Here is a 24,737-nt window from a genome sequence, read left to right on the forward strand (position 1 = left end):
GGGTATTGGTATTAACCAGTAGAAGCAGTGTCCTTTTATCCCACTTTTGACTTGTGCTTCTTGAAAACCTCCAGCAAGTGTATTTTGACTTCACTGTGTATTTTACCTACAGGCCTACCTGTGTCCATTATGCAGATTTAATTTAAAGATTTAATACATTTAAGGCAGAGGAACAAGGATCTTAAAATGTCATTCATTAGATTCACCCGTTGTGTATCATCATGATATATAAAGCTTAGTAATGAGCTTTTATCAAATTTCAAAGTAAGTTGATGCTTTAATTAATTTACACCACTATTAAAATCATTTTATTTCGAACCAAATTTATCTAGCCTCACTTGAGTCTTTGGTTCTCAGTATGTCATCTTTTGTTTGACTGCAAAACTTTTCATTGTTCGATGCCTTTCCTTCCTGGAAATGTTCTTAAGCAGCGATTCCTACCTCTTTTGAATAAACTGAATAGATGGGATTTATTATCCCACTATAAAGAAGGTTTTCCTCAAGTAAGACTGCTATAATAGCTCTTTCCTGCACCTCCTCTAGTTTTCAGCAATGTAGGATTGGAAGAAAATCATCAAATGTTATCACAGGCAAAAACTTTGTGCCCCAGAGCCTGACCCAGGTGGTCAGGAACAATTTCCAGCCTAAATGTATTTATGGCTGAATTTATGCCCATTTGTTCTTGTGTTCTTCAGTTGTAAGTTACCCTTCCTCACTGCTGTTATTCTTACTTTCCTGTTGCTTTTTTGTGTAGTAACGATAGGAACATGAGTGAGGGAGGAGTAAAAATAAGTTAGTAATTAACTGGCAAGTATTTCATTTAGGTAGAAAATTAAAGGAGTATTTCTAAATATATGAAGATACAATTCTGGACCGTTCTTTTCAATATCATCTTAGAAGTATGGACCCCAGAACTGGATGTAGTACTGCAGCTGGGGCCTCGCTGGTGGCAACTGCTAGATGAAGTCGTTATTGTGCAGGACTTTGCCTAACGTTGTGGACTCCTCTGTTCCTCTTTCAGCTCTGCTTTTGCTGTCGAACAAGAAGGTTTTCTTTCTTTACCTGGTCTTACACTTGTCAGTTCTGTAAGAGGTAAATATTTAATGTCTGTTAATAAATGAGTGCCATTTCAGAGGGAAAAATACTGCTTTCTACACTAGCAACCCCCAAATGTTTCTGCTGTGTACTGGTGTTTGTTTTTATTTCCGTAACAGTCATTGTTAAAAAAAAAAATTATCCAAACCCAGTTCCTTTATAAGTGACAGAATTGCTTCCTTCAACTGAAATTCTTGGCTAAAAGTGAAATAAATGCTCATTTGTCTTTTATGCGCATGGGACCGTGAGATGGAATTTATTCAGACTCCCCAGTCAACAGTTGCATAATCTCTGTTGTTGGGAAAAACATTTCAAGACAATTTACCTTTTGGATTATTTTTGGAGTATTAGGGGGAGGAGAAGGGAAAGGGAATCATTTGCAGGCAAAATGAAAAATTTTAAGTTGAACAGTGAGACAATAAGTCTGGAGATCTATGGAAACACTGACTTATTGTGTCACTTACCAAAGGATGTTTCTTTAGAGGAAAAAACAGCTTGCTCTTTTTTTTTTGTTTTGTTTTTTTTTGCTATTTTTTAATTTAGCTGTAGTTCTTGTTTAGCATTTCTCCTTGCTTTTGACTTCATGCTCTGATTAAAGTTATTACATTGAAGAAGCTTTAATGTTTGCTTGAGGGGAGGATGGGGGAGGATTCAAACTCCTGAAAACGTTTATCCCTTATTCTTGATTTAAATGTGATTTTTCCCAATGAAATGATTCATGCTCTTGCTTTCTTCCTCAGGCCTGTATGCTCACAGTGTTGCAAAAAAGTAAGTACATAAACTTATGGCTAGATCCTTTCTAAAAAGCTGTAATCTTTGTAATGATACTGCATGTCCCTCCCGCTATTCTCGACAGATGCGGTTGCCATCAAAGCCATATTCTACTCTCCCGATCTTCTCGCTGGGACCTTCAACCTTGCAAAGAGGAGAAAGTTTTATGAGGCCAGAGAAACCCTCTACCAGTCACCACCGATCGCTACGGAGCATGTCCAGGTGAGAAACAACCCTGGCTCACGTGTGTCTATTGGAAATGCGTCCAAATACTGAGTTATCAATCATTAAGAAGACGCTCTCTGCCTGTTTTTGTAGTTGTCAATGTTTCTGGTGCTTGTAGTAGCTTTTCTGAAGCCTCCAAATCCATGTCTCTTCCACTTACTGCTTTGATTTACAGAAATAGCCACACTAATGGTGTGTCTTACACATTTTTCACTTTACAGGTGAAAATTAATGAGAGTAAATAAAAAAAAAAAAACACAAATAAAAACCCCACAACTGTATTTCTGTAGCATCTCTGCAAAAATATCCATAGCACGTCTTTTTCTGGTGTGAATAGACTCTTTGGAGATAAGTCTTGCAGGCTAGAATCACTCACTCAATGTCTTGCACAGATTTATCTTTTTTTTTTTTTCCCTCTAATTTTTCTAGTTCTAATTTTCACTATTTTCAGTTTGACATTATCAAGTTATCTACTGGTTTTATATCTTACATGCGGATGGTTGTCAAAGCTAATCTGAGAAATTAAATGTAATGCTCCTTTTTGATGCGATCGACAGTATAAACCCTCTGCGTCGCTCACTAGTGCTATGATGTTGTGTCAAAATAGCCAAGCACACCTTCTCTTTGTTGTTGTTATTAGTAAGGTTGTTTTTGTTAAGGTAAATGTTACACATACCCTCAGTTAGTGACCCTGCAGTCTTGCTGGCAGAAGCTTTCCTCTCCAGTGTTTGGTCTCCTGGTGTCACTTTTGGGACAGGAGAAAGGAAGATTTGTATCAAGACCATTCTGGTGTGCCGTTTCCCAAAGGTGTCCCTTGGGGCCCGCTGCCGTGCTGCTAAATAATGTGACAGGTCCTGCTCTTTTGCTTTCAGGTTGACCTCAAGGTCCAAATCTGTGGATAAGTCACATGAAGAGTTTCCCAAAGAATTAATGGAGGACTGGAGCACGATGGAGGTGTGCGTGGACTGCAAGAAGTTTATTTCAGAAATCATCAATTCAAGCCGGCGCAGCCTATCTCTGGCCAACAAGCGAGCCAGGTTAAAAAGGAAAACGCAGTCCTTCTACATGTCGTCGCCGGGAACCTCTGAATACTGCCCCTCTGAAAGGACTATCAATGAGATCTGAGCCTTGTGCCTTTTCTTTTGCTTATGTCTTCATGAGGTCATCATCCATGGGCAAGGTCACTGAGACCGGATTCTCATCCCGTTGCTTCGGTTTCACTTGACTGGCTTGAATTTGCGTTAGGTCACAGGATTTCCTACTCCAACGGTTCCCAGAGAGGCAGAAATGCTATGTTTAGATCTGTGCAGAATGATACGCAACGGGGTCAGCTGCTCGCGCCGGAAGAAAATCAATAGTTTGAAATTGTTGCTTCTTTTGTATGCGTGCGGTGAAACTAGAAAGCCTTTTCTTGCTTTCAGTCTTTTTTTAACCATGCTTTGAATCATTTTTCAGGAGATGAGCTGAAAACCTATGTTTAATGGAGAACCAAATCTAACAAAGCGTCAGCGTTAGCAGAGTAGCAAACAGTAAGTCATATTGGCGTTACCACCCTAGTAATGCTCACGTCCTAGTCGAAACAGCAAAGGGTCGCAGCGCACACCAGACACCGAGCGTGAGCGACTGTGGTCAAAACCGTCTTTCTTTGAACAGTTTTCGGTTGCTCTGAGATGAGGGTTCAGCACGGGACTCTGCAAAGTCTGTGTCCTGGAGCAAAACACGCGATGAAGCTCTTCGCCCGTGTGGTTGGCCATTCCCCTGAGCTGCTGTACTTCTTAAGCCTTAGTGTACTTCTAAGTGTCTCCTGAGCAGGTTTTAGTAGTTTACTTTCTATCTTGAATGTATGATGATGATGATGATGACGACTACTAGTAGCAGTGAATTTTAGTAGTAGACAGAGTTTGTACAGTTTATGGGGGAGGATGGGAAATAAGGGAGGCTTCTAATTTTAACTGAATACCTGTAAAGTTGTTCTCGTCGTTACTCAGAGGAAATGGTGGGTAAGGTGTACATTTGTATTATAGTGGAGCACACAAATACTGCTGTAGTTCTGTCTTGACAGCATATCCACTGAGAACCCCATTTTTTCTGGGGTTTGTAACTTGGCTGTAAAAATTCGTGTTCTGCTGAAATTTGGGACGGTGCTGTCTCAGATTGGGAGCAATCTCTCTCTTTTTTTCTTTTACCTTTTTTCATTCTTTTTTTCCCTTTTTAATTTGCGTACGAAAGAGTGCTAGACTAGTTGTTTAGAAGTTCCAAGAATGTTACAACGTTAACTGACGTCTCATGCTTTTTTGCACTTTTTTTTATATTCAAAATACTTTTTTTAAATTCGGGCATAGCCAGAGTTTAGTCAATAATTTGGGGCCAGATCATTTTGGTATTTAAAAACAAGCTAACATAGCCAAGTTATTAATACTTGAAAATCAACTACTGTAACTTTTTCATAAAATTTTTAATACCCTGAGGCATATTTAATATCTATATAGCAGTGTATTATAGAATGACATAGCAGAAAAGTTTCAGATCTATTTATTAACATTTCTATACTTCAGATTAATGAGAGATACCTCAGAACTGCTCCAAAGTAGCTGGGTCTGGATTTCTGTAACATGATTTTAAAGATGTGTTAATCAAAACAGATTCTCCCGTCCAAATCTCGTGCGTGGATAAGCCCAAGAGGAGGCAGACTGCCCCGCCAGCCCTGGGAAGGCACGGCACCGTCCAGAGCCCGCGGGGCACCGGGGCTGGATGGTTCCCCTGCGGTAGCTGGGTTCCAGCCCCGCTGCGGGCTCCCTCCTGCAGCCCTGGGGGAACAAGGCTTCCCCTTCAAATATCTTACATTGCAGCCTTCGGAGCAGCCACTCGTATCCTGTCTTTTTAAGTTGATTTGAAAAGCACATGCAAAAGTCTCCTTAAACCTTCCCAGGGACTCATCCATCCTTATTTTTCTTTGAACGCCCCCTTGGAAAAATGAGAATTTTTGCATATTGCAGGGCTTATCGAAAGAATATTTTTAATTTTTGCTGAACCAATGCAAAGAGGAAAAGCAGGGCTCAAGGCTAAGTCTCCAGCTTGGCTGTCCCGTGTAAGGTCAGCTGTCACAGCCCTCTCCTCGGGGTACCTCTGGAAACGGGCATCTTTAAGCAGCTGGAGAACTGGCGTGAGACAAGGCTGTAGGGTTGCAGGGGGTGAGCAGCACAGACAGACGGATGGGAAAGGTCTGCTCTTGCCGGAGGGCTCGCCTGATCTCAGTCACATCAGCACTTTTTCTTCTTTCTGTGCCAAAACCAGGCCGCGTGTTTGCTGCACGGTGCATGGGGAAGACTCGACCGAAAGAAATGCGTGAAATCTCGCTTTGCATCTCCCCTGTTGTTCTTACCATTTCCTCCTGGAAATGCCCCAGCCACGTGCTACAGTGGCTCAGTCCTCTGCTGGCAGCCCTCTTCCCTGGCGTCCTCAAGCCCCTGAGGTGCAGGGTGTCCAGCGTGTTTGTTTTCCCCTTTGAGAGGGATGTAGGATGTCGCGGAGCAGGCAGGATCGAGGACTAAATCCTGAGTGTGCAAAGGAAAATGAGTCCCCAGTGGCACTCCCATGTCCCCTTCCGCCTTGGCAGTGTCAGGGGCGGCTCTGGGGAAGCGGCAGAGCCTCGGGGTCCAGCTTTGCCCTCCCGGGATGGCCAGTAGCCAGTAGCTCTGCTGTGCTAGCCCAGGTACGAACACCAAACGACAACGCGATGGTTGTACAAACTGCTCCGTGTTGCTCAGGCAGAGCTGCCGTGGGGCACGGCATGGATACCTGCCATTTTCCCTGGGAAAAAAACCCTCTGGGGTGCTGACACACGTTGCGGCAAGCGCCAGAAAAGGTGGTGCGGAGGGCTGCCTCCATCCCCCTTCCCTCCCATCCCTTTCCTCTCTGCCACAGCTGCTCCGCACTATCCTGGCATTTCGTTCCACAGAAGAGAAAGCAGGGGGTTGGTTTGTCGTGCGGAGCCTGAAGGAGCTCTGTTGCCTGGATCTCTGCGGAGTGGGCTATTTTTAGCTTTCCATCATCTCGCTGCTTGCACCAGCATCCCAAATCCGCTGCAGCCATTTATTTGCCTGCCTCCCCCGCGGTGCTGCCCGGCACGTCCTATTTACGCTCTGAACTTCACATTAGCGTCAGAGGGTGAAATCAGAAGCTTGTAAATATGTGTAATATATTTATTAATATTTAGGAAGTCTCCATCAATCATGCAGCGGGAATTGACTTTCCCATGATGTTTTAAAAAGGAAATGAGTCTTATTTATATGTGTGTTAAGTATTATCTTTATTACAGTTAACGCTTTCGGCCCCCTACTACAGTTTGCACTCCATAGGCATTTTAGAGTGAATCACTGCTGAAAAGAATGCGGGACTAGCACAGCGAGCTCCCTCCCAGGAATTTTTTCAATCTTTTGAATTTTTTTTTTTTTTTTTTTTAGCTTCATTAATTATGCCCAAGGTCTGTTTAAATATATCGTAGGAGACCCAAGGAGTTCCAGATGCCACTGGCAGCATCGGTCTTGTTTTGTACGAGAAGCTGGTTGTGGAGGGTGCAAGACCAGCTCTGCCGCAGGGCGGCGGGGGGGCAGGGAGGGAGCTGCCCTTTGCTGCCGCTCTCGCTTCTCTAAAACCTGAAGCTTCAAACCTTCACGGTGACGATATTGCTTTGGGGCTTTGGTTTTGTTTTCCCCCCTTCCCCCTTACTCCCTTTATACAGGGAGGGGTGTTACCTGGCGAAAATAAAATGCCTTTCCGTTATAGCCTTTGTCTGTGTTAATTATTCGTGTGGAAGCTGATTTAAAGCTTCTGCCTCTCTCCTTTTCTTCTTTGTGCTTTTATAGTTTTGCAGATTGGTCGGATGTTTCTTTTGGCAAAGAATTGTTAATGAAAGTGATTGAATAACAGCTGAACAGCGGCTGGGTTGCATGAAGGGACGGAAACATGTTGAAGTATTCTTAGAATAGCAATAAAACTGCTTGTGTAACCCCAGTGATGTGATTAGCACCGAGTCATCGCTCCCAGCCCGCTCCCTCCCTTACCTACGTGTTGCTGCTTCCAACACTGCCGGTCTCTCGCCGAGGGGAGCTTGTTCTGCATGTCCTACGGGCTTCGGGAAATCTCCATCCCTCAGCTTTGGGAGAGAAATGCTGGCAGTCTTTTGGAGAGGTTTTTGATGGATTGTTTTTAGTTTTAAAACCAGAAGCGGAGAGAACATTGTTACCACAACTATTACGTTGTTCTCTCTTCTCTTTCAAGCTTCCCTTTTCTCCCCCAGGCAAGTTCAGCGTCAGCTTCCACGGTTAGCTACCGGCTGCATGCTCTATAGGTTAAAACTAATTTAGAAGCTCCAACTTTAGACTCCTGGTGGCTACCTTCCTGCTTTACCTCATCCAGCAGCTCCCTACATCGTTTAGGAATGTCTTAGGAGCTCAGTCTCATCTGTGAAACGGTGACAGCACACACAGGCACGAGGGAAAGGTGCTGCGACTGTACGCTCTGGTGCTACAGCATATGGATTATGTTAACGTTACCATGAAATTTTATAGTATTTCCATGTTGATAACTTGGAGCTGCTCTGGTTTATTTCTTCTTATTTTGTATGTATGTATCCTAAGGCCAATCTGAGAATGTTTATGAATATTGATACCAGTTATAAAGATCTGTTTTGTTGTTTCTGTCTGATTTTTACGGCTGTGTTTCAGATTTTTTTTTTGGGGTACCTGGAATTACTGTTCATCAAAATTTCCTGGCAGGAGACCAACCAGCGAGGGCCGTTAGCTCAGTTGGATGTGATACACAAGACACAGAACCCATTTCCTGACACATAAGTGTAACTCCATGAGCTTTGTCCTCACGGCAGCTCCGTCGAGTCCAGCGCCGCAGTCCCCTCCCGCTGGCAGAGCTGGTGCTACCGCGTGTGAGAGGTGGGTGCTGGGCAGCATCCACGGGTTCCGGGGGCCCAGGGCCCTCCTCACATTCTCGGCTTGACATTGAAAGATCCCAGAGCTGCTCTTGTTGCTCAGTTTACCTGGCACGAGCTGTGAGCCCTTCCACGCCCTGGGGTCCCCATTTGCAAAAACAGGGACTACAAAGTGGTTACAACTGCTGCAGGAGTTGTGAGAGGCGAGCGCTCAGCGTCAGGGCTAGTAGGATCCTGCACTGCAAGTTTCCATCAGCTTTTCGTACTTGAAAGTGATGAGCACCACTTCCAGGTGCACTGAATTCCAGATAGCTGAAACATTACAACACTTAACAAGCAAAGATTTGGGAATGAATTTTACCACGGCAGCCCGCCCACTCGGCGAATGTCATAGGGCAGAACCAGGAGATGAAGCTAAACGGTTACCAAATAGACACAGCAGATTTTATGCGGCAGCAGCTTTAGTTCATTTGCACTAAACTCCAGTAACTTTTCAGCTTCTCCTCTGGTGGGGCTGTTCCGCAGGGGCAGTGCCTGGCTGACCCCAGCGCCAGAGACGCGGGGAGCCTGGGCTCCCTGTCCCGAAATGACGACAGAAGCCACTGCACTCTGCCAAGGTCTTCAAGGTGGTTTTTGCAGAACAGTTCTAGAGGAAGCCCTGTGGAATGGACCTTTCTATAGCTAATAAAAAATACATTTTTCAGGAGACAGTCTTTCGCGGTGCCAGGCTACAAGTAGTCATAGCTGGAGAAGACCTGTTTGATTAGTAACCCATTTGATTAAAAAAACCCTGCACGTGCAAAAAAGGTGAGCATCCAGTGTGAAAAAAAAAATACATTCTTGGTGCCTCCCACGCAGTTGTAGCGCTCATGTTAAGCTACAGCTCCTCCCTGCCTTTCCCTAACCGGAGTCACGTCAGCGCTGCACACGGGGAGGCAGAGATGGCTTGGCTTCTGCAGGACAGCCTGTGGGGCAAACATTGCCGTGTGGGATTTAACAATCACAGGCTTTCAGGGGGTGCTAAAGCCAGAATTAAAGGACACAGGCATGAGTCGATGCAACTTCTGCAGGAGGTTGGCTTCCAAAGCTTGGTGGAAATAAGCACCAGTTAAGTTGATGTGTGTATAAAGAGAGAGGCTCCATTCTCATGGCCCAGCTTACAGGACGGGTAGAGGCCAAGGCCCAAGTCTGGCTTGGTTGTACCGAAGGGGCTGGTGGGTACGTTGGAAAGCAAAAATGAAGATACAAGGAGTGTATTTGTGCTGTATTTCTGTTAAAGCTGGTTCCCCCTCCCCAAACCCCACCTTTTAATAAAGGAACAAAGAAAATCCCAAACAGGAGATGCACTTTTTGGACATTAACAGGCCCAAAGCACAAGCCCTTCCCCTTCAAACTTCTCCTGCTTCTGTGCTGTCACTGCGCATGTACCGTCTGTGCGGCTTCAGGTACACCGGGGCATCAGCTCTAACAGAGAAAGGCGATAGAATCGTCTTCTGCTTGTTCTCATGTTATGTGGTACTGAAATGCAATTTCTTGTTTATGCGTTACTAATAAAAAAAAAAAAGTTCTTTAAAATGGCAGCACATTGCTCTCGCTTTCTTGAGCTAACTGTAAAGCCAGCGAGCATCGGTTCTCACCCAGCACAGCTGGTATGGGCACGGTCCGTGGTGTTTGGTCAGGTAGAGCCCTGAACCGCCGCTGCTGCAGAGTTTAGCTAGGTTAGAAACAAAACCATACAAGAGTAGAACAGGGAAGTCTTGTACCAGCAGGGCCCCAAATTAGGAGCCCTTACTGATTATTTTACTTGCAGGTGCCTTCCAGTAAAATGAGACTCAGACCTCAATCACCTCAGCTGTGGAAGAATTAAGAGGACAGGAATTGTGCTTCACAAAAATGCCTTTTCCTTGACTAGACCGATAGCAAAAGCATGACCTGCCTCCTGGAGCTGCGACTAAAAAGCTAGCACATGCCCTACACGATTTTCACTCGCGGCAAATACTGTTGGTGGGGTAAGAAGACAGTTTATTGTATAAATAAGGCCTTATTACAAGTCAAGGCTAATAACTTTAGAGGACTTCCCTGTTTTACTGCAAAATGATGCGGCGCCAGACCCACGTGGAGTTAGCAGGTCAGGCACCAACGCCGCCTGCAGAGCTTTTGGCCAGCAGGGTGTGTGGCTAACGGCGAGCTCCAGGGAGCCTGGTACTGGGTCCCGCTGCTTACCCAGCACACACTAACAAACACCAGCGTTTCTCCAGCCTTCTCTGAAAACCAACCGCCCATTTTATGTTACAGCAGATACACCCAGAAGTGGTTTGTTTGGTTTTTTTTTAAACTGAGGATGTCATTTATTTAAGATAGCACCATGGGGTACACAGACACTTTAGAGAGTCCTGCCCTTCACAGCTTACAATCTAGGAAGATGCAAGAATAGGAAAGGTGTCAGCCGCTGCTCCACCTGAAGATTTTAAATTAAAACTGTCACATCAAGGAATGTCATCTTACGCAGTGCTACTTTATTACATCGTCACATACATCAATGCCTGATAATGTGCTGTACATCAGTTCCCGGTACACGTTAAGTGCTGCAATTCAGTGCCTTCACTTGTGTTAAGCAAATCTTTCAAGAATACTGCAGCTTCTACTAGGATTGCCCCTTTTCCCAACAAATACAACCCTTCCCCCATAGTGCCTCCTGACCTGGCGGGGGAAAAAGAAGTAAGAAGTTTGGGGGGGGTGGGGGGGGGGGCAGGCATGGAGGACACTGGTATAAGGGCAAGTCAGAAAACAAAACAGAACACCTGATTACACACAAGATGATTTGATGGCGCCATTTTAAGTTAATGCCTTTTGTTGCTAACACGAGCCCACCTGCGTTAGCATGGAAAACAGACATCAACCAAAAACCAGAGGTTACCTCAAGTTTGGTATCTTCAACACCTTAAAATCCTTCAGGGCCAAGAACTAACATGCCCAGTTTGCCACACCCTGGGAATCACTGCTGCCATCTTCCCTCACTGTTTCCCTGTGTTCAGGAACCATCTATCACCCCACCTTCAGCCTTCCACAGCAGGCGCGTGACGCAGCTGTCGTTACTGGGCAGGGTGAGCAGTCCAACTTCTAACCAACCTGGAGACCTGCTACGCTGGCACCAAATCCCACACGCAGCCTGGCACCTTCCCTCACACGTGGCTTTCTGTTTGACAGACCCCCCTCAGTCAATGCACGCCACATAAAACTGACTTCAGAAGTATTTTTTAGCCATTTCCAGTAAATAAAGACAAGATGGGGGAGTTTCCCGAGGGAAGGCCCAAGACAAGTAGGTTCCAAAGGTAGGGGGTTTTTGCCCCAAGGGGTCAACTCAGACTGTAATAGTGACAGAACTGGGGTGAGAAATGGAGTGCTTCAAAACCAGTGTTAAACACAGCAGGGCTGAACATACAGCTACAGATCCCACCAGACCCCATGGAGAAGAGTCACATGGTCAAGGGAGAAGAAGGGTGGGACACCCTGGGGCCCCCCCCCGCCCCGTATGCAAACTAGATGAGCAGAAAGCAGAAGAGTGAAGGCGTGCAGGAAATTAAGAATCACTTCATCTGCTAAACGCTGGAGCCTACTTGGTCCCAGTGTGACCACCGCCTGCAAGGTCCTTTGTATACTGGCAAAATGAGCAACCACAGGAAGATCAATAAGCCCAGAGGCACAGGAATGTCCCCCACCCCAAGGCCAGGGTGAGAACCAGCAGCACTGTCCAGCAGCAGAGAGAGGCAGCTGGGTGATAAAACTGGCCTCTGGAAGAAATTAGTCTTTTTCCTTCCCAAAGCTTCCCAACTCCCATTTAGCCTGGAGAAAAGCAGAAGAGGGCTGAGCACAAGCAGGCAAGGTGCTGATCCAAGGTGAGCGGAGCAGCAGACAGACTGGCAAGCCAAACACCTCGCCATATCGTTCCCAAATAGTATGAAATGTGGAGAAGCAGCAGCCCGGAACCAGCAGGGACTGAAACAGAAAGGAGACGGTGCAACACAAGCGGGCAAGGATTTGTTTCTGGAAGAAGGAAACAAAGTGCAAAGAAAGTAATCCAGAAAATTGGTTCATAACTGGTACTGAGCCTAAGGCGCAGCAGAGGAGTCCAGCCACAGACAGAATAAAGGAGCCTGTGGTGACTTTTCTGGGACACCAGCTAGTGCTGGAAGGTGCTACACAAAAGTCAGTTGGCTTTAAGACAACACTAAGTAATTATTCCAAACACGATGCAAGAAGCAGCTTCAGACAATTCTTCCAAGCTGAAGCAATACATGAACCTCTCCAAAGACTCTTCTACCCCCCCGACAGTTACGTTATCATTGTCTCCAGTAGGCATCTATGGAAATGCTGTACTACAGGTTTCCACATGCACACACACTTACTCATCTTTTCCTTTCGTTTGCAGAGCTCTGCCGTAGCTGCACTCCCCTTCCTAGCAGAACGCCACCAGCAGCTAGAACACCTTCTGCATTCTTTATCCAGGAACTGGCGTCACTCTTCTGAGAGGCACAGCTGACCTACACCAAAGCTATCCAGCGTATCTTCTGGAAAGGAGCTGCTATCAGACTTTAAGATCTAAGTTTCTGTTCCAAAATAAGAAAGGCTTTAGGTCCATATAAAAAGAGCAATGTAAATATAAGCTACTCATTTAATTGCTTTCAACTAATATATATACATCTTTTTAAATTAAGTTTATTCATTAGGATCATGTAATTTAGTGAAACTATAGTTACACCCAAATTAATGTTCACTTTCAAACTAACCAGAATACGAACACTGAAATTTCTCTTAAGCTACAAACACTTTAAAATTACCAGATCAAAACAGTGACCAACATTTTACTCTTCTAGCTTTCTAGAAGTTACTCATGCTCTTTAACAGCTCCTAAACACAGGCTTGCCACTTGAATGACTAAACATCCTTGCAACATTTATTTCACTTTGTGTGCACACCAAAAAATAAGTTTAAATGCCCTGACAGAGGGCTGTCTAAGAAACATATACTACGCCTGGACCAAATATGAAAACGTTGTGAACATCAGACAAGGCTAGGAATTTTACCAATTAATGCATGTTTTATAGGAGACAACTTCTGCAGTTTCAGCAGCATTTTTCTAGATTATGAGAATAATTTAAAATTATCCTAAAACCATTTTGTACCAATGTGGAAAAGTGTTGAAAAAACATTCAATTGCACTGGTAGTCAATAGTTAGTAGAAAACACTCAAAAAGTAGAGTCCGTCTGTTTTTCTTGTACTCTTGTTCTTCTCCATCAGGGCGTGAAAAGTGCATGTTCTTGAGACCTTACCCTTTGGATTTCAAATTTCCAGCTTATTTCTGATTTCAGCTCCTCTGGTTATTGCATCAGCCTCCCCCTCAGTTAAGACATGATGTGAAGAGCAGGGCCCAGTGGAACAGCACAGTCTCTTCATTCAAGTAGCCTACAAGTACCCTTCTTAGAGATAAATACGGGAAGTATTTTCCAGCACCTTCCAGGAATTACTACTCCTCTCCTCACAGGGAGGGGAGGAACTAGAGCAAGTTAATAAATATGAAAATAAATTATACCCTTCTCCCCGCCAAAAAACTGTTTTGGGCTATTAACATCAATAGAAACTTTATCTTTGTTTGGATAAAAAACATCTAAGAGGTAAAGTAGCTGTGTGTCATGTTCAGGCAGCACATTTAAACAATACAGGAAAAGATAGTACCAAACAAGTTTTAGCTTTTTGGGATGATCCTCTAGATAGATACATAATTCTACAGTATCATGTTCTGACTCACGCAGTTCCCTTTAAATGGTTATAAGACACTATCAGATTACAAAACAGACAAAATTCAGTGCTCTAGTACCTATCATCAGCCCTTCACAGAACAAATGTTCACATGGAAAATCCTTAATACCACACATGCATTCTTTTCAAGTTTGAGTACGAAAAACCGAGATGGTGTAAATATAACATACTCTCTATCTTTGTTACAAAAAGGCACATTTAGGCAGTTTTAAATGTGCTAAGTGTTGTTTCCAGTGTTAAAAATAAATTGTTTAAATTAAAAGAGCGTCTGCAGGAGGTCAATTTAATCTTCAGTAGGCAACAGGAGCTGCTGTGGAGATGACGGATGAGGTTACTTTTCCGCTGATCCAGTATTCTTATAAATATATAAAACCTATACAGATCAGCCTTGGAAGGGAGATCTATGAAGCAGTCTGCAGACTAAACCTTTTCTGTTGGTTACTTGGTATTTTTGGTCTTATTTTTCTGTTGACGCTGCTGCCATGGCTGGTTTCATGCCCTCACGCGTTGACTTCAGCTCCTCCAGTTCTGTGTTTAGTTTGCTGATCACCCACTCCAGGGCATCCCGACCCTGCCAGGAAAATACTGGAATTTAGGATCAGAATAGAGACAACACCACTGCTCATGTTTCTATAGTTTTTCCTCTGTCAGACATGAGACTTGTTTTAAAATTAACTTCATGTGTCCTGCACAGTTAGATACCAGATTATATTGATAATTTCTGAGCCTCTTCTTACAGAAACTTCACTGCAAAGGCATTTGCTTAACCCATAAGCAAGCAGTAAATGCAATACTGGTGTGAGCTGGAGCGCACCCAGGCAAAAAGCCTAAGTCAGCAGTTGTTCCCTTATGTAAGAATACTGCTGGTTTTACTGTTTGCTGCTCCCACCCCCCAAAGAATATCAGCAAATTTATGGCAAAGTCTAGATACTGTTCTCAGATTCATTAGCCAAGTTATATGGGCAGTTTTTGAGAAGATCCAGGACAAAGAAAGATAGCCTTCTGCTCTTTGAAGTAGCAACTAATTGATTTGATATCTAGCAAGAGTTCAGGGATGGACTCGCACTGAATTCTTATATTTATGCACAGCAATTTTTCAGACTGAGATTATAGATTATAAACCAGACTGAGATTATAGTCACACATTTTATATCAAGGTACGGTCTTTCTCTGTTCAGCTGTCAGAATGGCAGTGCCTCAAAGCTAGGCGCTGACAGCCCATGCTTTAATAAGAGCTGAGGAATCCAGCATAATAAGCATGTCAAAAACCTTTTGCCTTAAGAAGACCCTGTAGCAGCTGCCCCCCAATGACCACAAGATAAGCACGCAGCCAGCCATACAATGAAGCCAAGAAAATAGAGAGAAGCACTTCAACTAAACAAAAGTGCAAGATTTTAGAGCCCCACAATCTCAGAACGACAGCTTTTGCCAAAGCAAGCAGATGGGATCAGACCGGGAAAACACCTGGCCTTTTTTCACCTAAAGAGAAGCCAAGAGACATTCCCCTCTACTACCCTACTAAGAGTAAGTGCAGACAGTGGAGAGCAGTAACTGGGAGCCACATGGCTCTGGCCAAGTCTAGAACAGTCCTGGAGATAAAGGGTCTGAGCCTAAATAGTCCTAAGCCTTCAGGAGATCCAGTGTTCAAGCCCTCTGCAGAGACTAAGGGAAAGGGGAACAGCCCTCCACACACAGAGAGTTATTCTGAACTCTGACGTTCTATTTTTGTTGCGTGCATTATAGGTGATAAAGTGAACAAAAACCTCTTCAAGTGTCCAGAATTTGCTGTTGTACTTTATAAATCAATAAGCATCTACAAGGATCTGCATAAACACCTTTGAAAACCTTAAAAAAAAAAAAGTGCCCAAACAAAACCCACACATGCTCTTGAAGATTTTTTTGGAGGCTAGAAACATTATCCTGGAATAATATTAAAAGCCCAGTTCCAGGCTGCAAAGCGTAACCTATTAAAAGAAATAAAGTTTTATTATGAATAAGAGCATATTTATCTCAAGACTCTCATTAAGTTCAGTGAAGGGCTGACTCTTGTTTCTCTTTAAGTTCTTCATATTACAGGGACTCAGAGAATAAACACTAATTGCTATGTCTGCACTGGCAGGCAGTCCTTAACCCGAGAAGAGCCACCTGTGTATCACAACAAAGCGTTCAGCTCTTCGCCAGAGCTCAGAAAGGGGGATTCAGCCCTATCCAGAACTATCTCAAGAACTAGTATCTTTAAGAACTTAGTTCAAGGTATGCCTTTAAAAAATACTGACAATAATCAAGAAAACGTTATTTAAATTGTCCAGTTTAAGTACAGGTTGCTGAAAAAAGTCCTTAGAAGAATATGATTTAATTTCTGAGTTCCTTCCATGTAGGCACCAAATCGACCGTGCTTCAGCAGGTGGTAACTTCCACCATCTCTACATCCTGTGCAAGACCTGGACCCACCAGCAAAGCACGGACAAAAGCAGCCAGAGAGGAGTAGGCTACCGCATAGCAACAAGTTGTACCTAGCCGTGAATTAGCCGAGTGGAGTGCTCCCTAAGGAACAAAGCGGGGGGAGAGGGGGGGAGTCATCTTTCAGTAAGCACGCATTTGGGTATTTAAAAGTCAAGTTAAAAGGTCCTCTCTTAGGTGACACAGGCAGAGAGAACTGAGTAAGACAGCAACAGCTTAGATCTTATTTTTGTCTAATTGCACAAAGAAGACTTTTCGGAAAGTCAAAACCTCTGACGTAGAAAATGCTCAGTAGAAAAATACTGAGATTCTTTACAGGCCCCGACTATGAAACAACCAGATCACAGTGTTTTAGTTGATATATCTGTTGACACGATAAAATAAAATAAAATTTAAAAATCCACAACATTCAACTGGAGCCCCAAGATATTTCCTTCAGCTTTTGAGACTACGTAAGTATGCACGTTTCCTGAGACCTGCATATGCTACATGCTTTATTTTGCTGCTAAGAATGAACTGGTGACATTGGCAGGGAAGATTTCAGGAATATTCTGCACAGGAAATTAAGTTACAAATCTTAACAAGATGCAAAGCCTCTAAGTACTGTGGAACTACCCAGTTACCAAAAAAAAAAAATAAATCTGACAGAGGATTGATCTATAAATTTTCATACTGTACAACAAATTCTGTAGTATGTCATTAAGCAAGCACATTCATAACCGAGCATGCATATTATATTAGTCTTTATTGCATATGTTAGCAGTATGGCGTGTTTGGCAGACCAAACACTGCAGATGAAGATTTGTTGGTAGAGCTTAAGTGATTGACTGATAAATGCTAAGCCTTTGTAGTTGATGTTTTCCAGAAAAACAGCCATAAAAGCCTAGTGGAATGAGAACGTAAAAGCAAACACTCATGGCATATACTGATCTCAAAGTAAGCAGTGTAAAAAGCCCTGTGTTCTTAAGTAGGAGAAGCAGCATCATGGATTTTTTCTTTTTTTTTTTTTTTTTTTTATTTTAAGGAATCTTATTAGTTGAAGCATAAGCCAATACAGGAATGACAGAGACAGGCTACACTGACTCATGGAAGGAAAACAGTCTGCACAGAGGTAGCACAGAGGCAAGTACACTCAGTTCTCTCAGCCTTGAAGTCAAGTTTTTTCATAGTCACGTTGCTTAAGGGACACGTCACTACCGAAATGAATAAAACTACAAGACCAATGAAAAACACGAACAGTCTGGCATTCTGACAGCTTCAAGCTTTGTACAGATTTCCACAGTTCACAGAAGGGCAACAATATTCCTCAGGCATAAGAAAAGCAAATACAATTTCACTATGCAAAAGATTACCCCTGTTGTGCAATCTCTTTCAAGAAATCAATTTTGCATCCTAAGAGTACAATTCTGTTTCATTTTTATAATGCCAATTCCAGACATTAACCAATTTATTAATTTCTTCAGGTACCAGTTTTACAAATGGAAATCACAGAAACCAGGACCAGATCAAACACCTGGTGGGGGTAACTCATTTGCATGCCTAGTTATCTGCAGTCATCATTCCACTTTCAAACCATAAGCAATAACGTGTGGCACAAGACATGGCTGCAGCAAGTTGGTTGTCCAGTGGCATAGGCACGGGTTAATTGATCCAGACTAGATCTGACCTACTCTCACTCTCTACAACTGCAGTGCAATGAACATGTTTGCCATTCCTGTATGCAATGTATATAAAACATACATGCGGGTTAATTTACGAAATTCACATGACAACAATCCATGCACATATTTGCTAGAAAGCTGAAATGCTGTACCAAGAAGAAGAATGCTGGCATTACCACTAGTTAGTACAAACTGTAGATGTGGAGAACTGCTAGCTTAGAGCGCTTTCAGAATTTTGAATTATCCACTCAATAGCATCCCACCCCTGGAGTAACACAAAAAAGATTTACAACATATGGCAAATGATTTTTCCATCGTCATTAAAAATAATAATGCATCATCTGCCACCTCTACCTCAGAGCAAAATATATTTACTTCCTATTACTTCAGAACAACAGAACATTTTTCAGTGACTTTAAGAGGGGTGCTAAGAGCATAGAGGCACAGCACAGCATGCAAGAAGAGCTAGTAATAGCAGAGTAGGTTACTGACTAGCAAAGAAAGGGCTGGTAACAGCAAGTATAAATTCATGCCAAGTTCAAAATCTCTGAAGAGACTCTTCAGTGAAACACACAGGACAAGAAGGTCTTGATTTGCAAGAAGCTTATGAGCCAGTGTGTTCCTTGAAAATGGCAGAACAAGAGAACAATCTTTAAAAGAAATCGAGCTCTTACACAGGCAACACCTGAACAGATAGCAAGAAATATTTACACTCTTTCTCTGAGTTCAACAGAGACATGCAAATGTAACAGATGCCACAAGAGGAATTCAGCCAGGACTTTTAAATGCCTCCAGTTATCTGGCCATTTCAACTAGCTAGTGCTTTGCTACCTCCGAGTTAGCCCGAAATTTGGTGGTGAGACAGGGTTTGGACTTGTCTTTCAAGAATATATACCCCACAGAGACTTCTAAATGGAAACCAGATCAAAATAGAATCATAATTTATCTGAGATACATTCCATTTATGACTTTCAAACAAACACAGAGACCACTCAGCTAGTTAAAGTTACTCTTCAGTGTCTAGAAATTACCCATCACTCCTTCCCCAGCCCCTGATTTTAACCTGTTTTCCTCTTATTTTTGGAGAAGCACACAGAAGGAAGGAAAAGGAGGCTATCTCCTCTCTGATCTAGTTGGTCAATACATCCTGTCAAGTTGGCTTACGCTGCCTCGGTCAAGCAACATCTCTCACAAGGACAAAGGGCTGGCCAAAACACAGGCTCACTGGCATAGCAGGGGTTACCTGGGCCAGATTCCCACTGTGCTGAACCTCTCCAGCAATGCAGAGCACAAACTCAAATTTCAGATGCGCTCATCCTGCTGTTAGGCAGTGATGTCTATGCTTCTCTAGCAACCCCATTTCTTTCCCACCTACCCCGAAGAAGGGTAGGACAACGTGCCCAAAATAAGCACTCCCATAGATCTGCCTGTGCTGAAGTACAGTTCCATGGCCACAAGCCAAGTAGAAAAAGCAAGCATGAGACAGAGGAGTTGGTGTAGTGTTACCTACAAAAGCCAGCATAGTTTCATCTCTTCAAAGAATATGCCTCTGCTTACACTACCTTACTTTCAGCCAAGGGCAAGGAGACAGCTCAATAATGGATAGGAACTGGAACAACTGACAAAGCAGCATAGAAAATATACTATCATTAAATCCAAATTATAAAGGCTGAAAAGGAAGTAATATTCACTACTAGCACTAACTCCTGGAAATAGGAGGTTAGTGTTTAAAAAGGTGCTTTGGGAAGAAAAAAACAATAATATGTGTATGCTACGTGTAACTGTAGCATACACATTGAAGATTCTGTGTTCTGATGTGCAATATTAGTTGAAAAACAAAAATTTAGTAGTGAAACCTTTTCATGCTTTAGGAAATTATATTCTACTTGCTGAGGTCCGACAAAAAAAAAAATCTTTTGAAACTCTGTGCACAAAGTTTAGAGAAATTAAATATAGCATTCAGCACACATGACTGACAATTACTATTTCAACAAAAAGAAAGGTAGGGATGGGGGGAGAGAGGGAATAAACAGAATAAAGATGTACCTTTCTGGCATTAGAAGATATTGTGTTTGCCATTAAGCTTTCCAGATAACTGCTCAAGCTAATGCCTTTAACAGTAATAATTGCTTCTTGAGTTAGCACAGTTCTGCAAGAGAATATAAAGAAAAGTTAATACCTAAATTGAACTGGACTAACATAATGTCTCCTATACACAAAGAAGCACACAAACATCCTCAACTTACTTTTCAGGGTTTTCAGGATGAGGTGTGTAAACCAGTCTCTCATCAACAGACACCAAGTTTGTAAGAGTAATCTTAAAAAGAAAAAAAGAGCTGAAATCCTCACTTCCTGCTTTCATTTTACTGTTATCAAGAGCACCACTCAATAGCAGAGACCCCAGTTTAATGTCAGAGACAAAGCAGTGTATGCAGAATATAAAACCCAGAACACAGTCAATAAAAAGACCTATAAAGGGTGATGCATCTTCTCCTATCCTAGATCTAATTATATCAATCTAAGTTCCAATTCACACTACAAAGCACAAACAGCTTTCCATTTGTTTTCTCTGAGTGCTGAGTCTTATCTGATTTATGGCATGCAATTCAGACAGGCTCTTCAAGACCAAGACCACCATAATGCTATTTGGAGTGTACAGAAAATTAATACTCAGGAAAGACAATGCCTCTTGTACAGAGACAAGGCTCTCCTACAGACAACTCCACTTTAAATCTGATAGTTTCAAGTTCCCAGGATACCAAAATACAGCATACTACTTCATTTTCATTTTTGGAAAAAAGGCATTTTAAATTAAAACTTTTGTTGCAAATGGCAGTGTAATGTAGAACAAGCTATTCATCTAAAAGTCAGACTACTTTACATCCATTCTGAGAAATAATCTTACATTAAAAACAGAATCACAAACGTTTGATTCCAAAGTATTTAAAGTTTCCTATTTGTGGGAAGAAGAAGGGGGGGGGAGAAAAAGAGCCAACTAAGATGCCAATTAAGACATGGAAATTGCCGCCTCCTGATGAAAGATGCAAACACATTTCTAATCTAAATGTTAAGAGCAAACCATCTAATCTCCAGAACTAATTACCAGAAACTTCTTAAGCTACCACTCACATTAGTTGAGCAAAGCTCCATCTTTTTTTCCACTGGATCTACCACAGAATGTTCCTCAATGTAAGTCAGAGTTCTACTTGTTCCTAAAATCTGAAAGTGAAGAAATAAAAAAATTAAAAAATAAAAAGTACTAAAATATATTAAAAAAAACCCTGAAATGCATAAATGTCAAGTTCTTAGTGACCCCAAATAAATACAAAGTAATTCATGGATACCAGAACGCTGTGATCAGTGGCAAGACTATATCCTGGTAGGTTGTATCAGCCACACAGACCAGTCTGGAAGGCATGCACAGACATACACACACTACAGGCATATTAAAGTCTACAGCATATTCTTGCTACAAAGTACGCTAATTACAGCTTATGTGATTTTGGGGATAATATTTCCTATAAATTAAGCTTTTACTTTAAATTCAGCTCCAATTTGGATGATGACATAAAAATGCATCCCACCCTTAACAAACCATTAAGACTGTAAAAACGTACCGCTTTTACAATACTTGGCAGTCCCCACTCTGTGCTGAGAAGACGGTGACTATGCAACCTCCCCTGGTTATCAAGGCTTCTGTCGAGGACATCTACTCCTACCACACACGGATTCATTGGGTTGGGATACTTTCTCATAGCAGCTTTGATCACTGTATCCCAAGGGTGTCTGTAAAAAGAAGAGGAGACAGTATTTGTAACTATTGTGTATTTAATTGCAAATATTCAGACAACACTAAATCAGGGATCTAGTTTGCGTAACATGGCACATGCTGTACAACTTCACAGCTGCCAAAAGTCATCCCAAGTGATGTTTAGAAAGGCAATAAGAAAGTATTGACACACAAACAGGAAAAAAATATTCCTTTCTACACAGTGAAAAAAGGAATTATTAACCCAAGAGTAACAGAAATGAGGGCAAGGGACAACAGTCACAAACTGCTACAAGTGACATTCCAATTAGCTGTGCAAAAAAACCCACAATGACAGGGTACCTGCCCACAGAGATTGTTAAATCCCGATTCATTTTGGAACTCAACCGGAAAAGCAACCTGACCTAACATTTAAGTTAGCCCTGCTTTGAGAAGGAGGCTGGACTAGATGACCTCCAGAAGTCCACTCCAACAACAAATTCTTCTATAATTCTAAGCACACCACATAAACTAAAGAAGAAATCATTAGCTTCTGTTTCTTCCTATAGCAAAAAAGCAAAGTGAAATTTAATTAAACTAAAAAAAAAATCAGGAAGTTCAAAATGAAGAAACAGATTTTCAGAAACCAGATCAGCTCACTGCCTTAAGTCTGGACCTGTACTCCTGCTTCCAGCAGCTTGTTAGCATGAATTACATTTATGGGTACTCTTCGCAATACAGAACTGTTTTTATGCAACAAGTTTTGATAATGTTAGAGTCCTGGGTTCAGAGCAGCCCCATTAATGGTGGATGGGCTATCCACACGCCTTTTCTTGTGGGTCTTCATATACCTTCTTCTGAAACAGAGGAGGCCAGAGAAATCATGGGCTTGATCCAATGCAATTCTGTCCCTAAGCAGTGATTTCTATATTCAGAATAGCTAATAGATCTGGAATGAAAGGTTTATAACCTTTAAAAGTACTTTTAAAAATTCAACTATCAATACCTAACTTAAGAAGGCTTAGGGGTGCCAACTTGTACATAAGAGTTGCACTTAGGGCCCTAAACGGATTTGGTTTTTAAGAACGCTACTTTTAGTCTTAAAATAGACCGGTACAGAAGAGCATCAGCAGTACACCACCGCCAGAACAAACAGGAGCTTGGAAAAATAAGTTCTTTTTCCAACAAGAAGAGTAAGAAAAGGTCTTTCAGCTTTATTGGTGCAAGCGGGAAAAATAGAGCCTTCAATTCCTATATCAGAAGGAGAGCTGGAGGACCATTCCTCGTTATCTTCAGTAACTATACATCATAATCAACAGAAGGTACACAAACTGAAAAGGTCAAATTTCTGTTAAATGTCCTTGAGAGATTTTAAGAGTCAGAGATCTGATAAGGCACAACAATATTTTATTAAGCCCTGAGCTGAACTATCTGCACCCGCACAGCACACATTACACCATAAGGGTTCCAATACAGATGTCGATGAGAAAATGCCAAATAAATATCGAGTTTGTGTCTCCCAGGTGACAGATGTTAATCTCAAACTCGCAAGGTATGCCATACACAAGCAGCCTTTACTAGCCTCTGCATGTCATTTCATATTAGAAGCTACAGTTTACTTATACCAGACTAATGCTAAAGTTGAACGCCTACTACCTATGTCAGCATAATGAATTCAGTTGTGTTAATGTAATTAAAGACTAAAACTGCACATCTGGGATACTTTGTACATATTTTAAGAACTGTCACCACTGGTGCTCTTCAGGTTTCCAGACTTTTAAGAGGCCTGTAGCAGATGAGTTATCAGTGGCATTTTAAGAGGCACACTGGAACTGAACCTCCACGTCAGCTTGAGTAAGAGTTACGTACCTGTTGATACTTTGGGCTACTGCTCCCTCATTACACAAAAGTGGAATTGGATGACCAGAACCATGTTATAAATATGTTTAATGCAGAAAAGGACTGACGGTAAGAAAACTCCTCAGCTGTCACTTAATGGCTGGCTGCTAGGCATCTCTGTGAGGGTATGCGATGGCTAAGGCGAGATACACAGCCACTCTGCCCATACCTCTTGGAATACATCATCAAGTACGTCAGCAGTTTGGGGTTGCTTTGCTGGGTTTTTTTATGGTGTTGAAGTTATTTTTCCTTAACTACCCACATCTTTCCCAAGCCATTAAGCCGTCGGGCCGGCCCTACCGCTGCCCTGTTGCGGCGGGGGAGCCCCTGGCACGGGGTCTGACCAGGCAGGGAAAAGCTCCAGGTGATGACGGATCGGCAGCGGGGGGGAAAGCGCTGAGGCACCGCCGGGGGCCCTCCCCAGCCCACCTCCTCCCCCTCACCGGAGGATTTACCGCCGCCAGAAGCCGGTGTCCCCGTCCCTTTCCCCGGCTACCGGCATAACCGGTCAGGAGCCGCCGGCGGCCTCCCTCCTCCGGCCGCGCCCGCAGCATTTCCTAGTTCCGCCTCGCCTTCACCCCGGCAGGGACCGGCTTCCCCCCCCACCCGCCCCCTACGGCCCGGCCCGGGCGGTGGAAGGAGCGGCGCCGCCGTTCAACGGCCGCCGCGCGAGCGTGGGGGGGAGGGAAGCTCGCCGCCCCTCACGCAGCCCTCCCCGCCCGGCCCCTCACCCGAACACGTGCTCCGAGCTCCAGATCTTCATGGCCGCCCTCGGTGTCTCCTCGGGGCCGGCAGGGGAAGGAAGGAAGGCGGGGGGCGGCGGCAGCAGCAGCGACTCGGGCTCGGCGGCGCCTGACAGCCAGACGCCAGCCGGCCGGCGAGCGCGAGCAGCCACGGGGCGGAGCTCCGCCCGCCGGCACTGGACGTACCCAGCCGGCTCCTGCGTCACGCGCTTCCGTCACCGCCTCGCCTCGCGCCCCCGCCTTCCCGCGTCAGTCGGGCAGCGGCACCGCGCAGCCGCGGCCGGTAGCACCGGGGGAGGGCGGGGCTTCCTGTGGTGGGCGCGGCCGGAGGAAAGGGGGCGTGGTCTCCGCGAGGGGAGGCGGGGCTCGGATG

At 43.5% G+C, this 24,737-nt stretch overlaps 2 protein-coding genes across 6 annotated transcripts in view; one reads left to right on the plus strand and one right to left on the minus strand.

Moving 5' to 3' along the window:
* SPIRE1 (spire type actin nucleation factor 1) overlaps window positions 1–3,453 on the plus strand; it is a 131,229-nt gene extending 127,776 nt beyond the window's left edge. For both annotated transcript variants that reach the window (XM_074576589.1, XM_074576590.1), the window contains 4 exons: window positions 1,022–1,092; window positions 1,836–1,863; window positions 1,952–2,088; window positions 2,964–3,453. In XM_074576589.1, coding sequence (XP_074432690.1) covers window positions 1,022–1,092; window positions 1,836–1,863; window positions 1,952–2,088; window positions 2,964–3,216 — 489 coding nt within the window. In that variant the 3' untranslated portion in view covers window positions 3,217–3,453. The remainder of the gene's footprint in view (window positions 1–1,021; window positions 1,093–1,835; window positions 1,864–1,951; window positions 2,089–2,963) is intronic.
* A 7,078-nt stretch (window positions 3,454–10,531) lies between these two features.
* Window positions 10,532–24,601, minus strand: PRELID3A (PRELI domain containing 3A). 4 transcript variants are annotated; one of them, XR_012585703.1, is made up of 7 exons: window positions 24,353–24,601; window positions 21,592–21,760; window positions 21,104–21,193; window positions 20,221–20,291; window positions 20,021–20,123; window positions 12,442–14,424; window positions 10,532–12,079 (listed from the first exon to the last, which is right to left on the minus strand). XR_012585703.1 is itself a non-coding variant. In XM_074576593.1 (7 exons), exons 1-6 carry the CDS (start codon window positions 24,382–24,384, stop codon window positions 18,186–18,188), a joined length of 519 nt encoding a protein of 172 aa, XP_074432694.1. In that variant the 5' UTR covers window positions 24,385–24,589; the 3' UTR covers window positions 12,969–14,424; window positions 18,151–18,185. The 4 variants fall into 4 exon arrangements, 2 of the variants coding, with proteins under 2 accessions (XP_074432693.1, XP_074432694.1); XR_012585704.1 differs by lacking the exon at window positions 10,532–12,079 and adding an exon at window positions 18,127–18,239 and having other exon boundaries at window positions 12,696–14,424; window positions 24,353–24,578; XM_074576593.1 differs by lacking the exon at window positions 10,532–12,079 and adding an exon at window positions 18,151–18,239 and having other exon boundaries at window positions 12,969–14,424; window positions 24,353–24,589.
* Between the last annotated feature and the right edge of the window lie 136 nt (window positions 24,602–24,737).

The sequence above is a fragment of the Larus michahellis genome, chromosome 2 (genome assembly GCF_964199755.1).
Source record: "Larus michahellis chromosome 2, bLarMic1.1, whole genome shotgun sequence".
In the NCBI taxonomy this organism is placed as follows: domain Eukaryota; kingdom Metazoa; phylum Chordata; class Aves; order Charadriiformes; family Laridae; genus Larus; species Larus michahellis.

Bases quoted from the DNA above. Each gene is read 5' to 3' on its own strand.
- PRELID3A (XM_074576592.1), bottom strand. From the start codon at position 24,384: ATGAAGATCTGGAGCTCGGAGCACGTGTTCGG. The intron at 21,761-24,352 runs GTGAGGGGCCGG...TTCTTTTTACAG, and splicing joins AGCTCGGAGCACGTGTTCGG to ACACCCTTGGGATACAGTGA. The intron at 14,425-20,020 runs GTACATCTTTAT...TTTTCCTGGCAG, and splicing joins TATCTTCTAATGCCAGAAAG to GGTCGGGATGCCCTGGAGTG.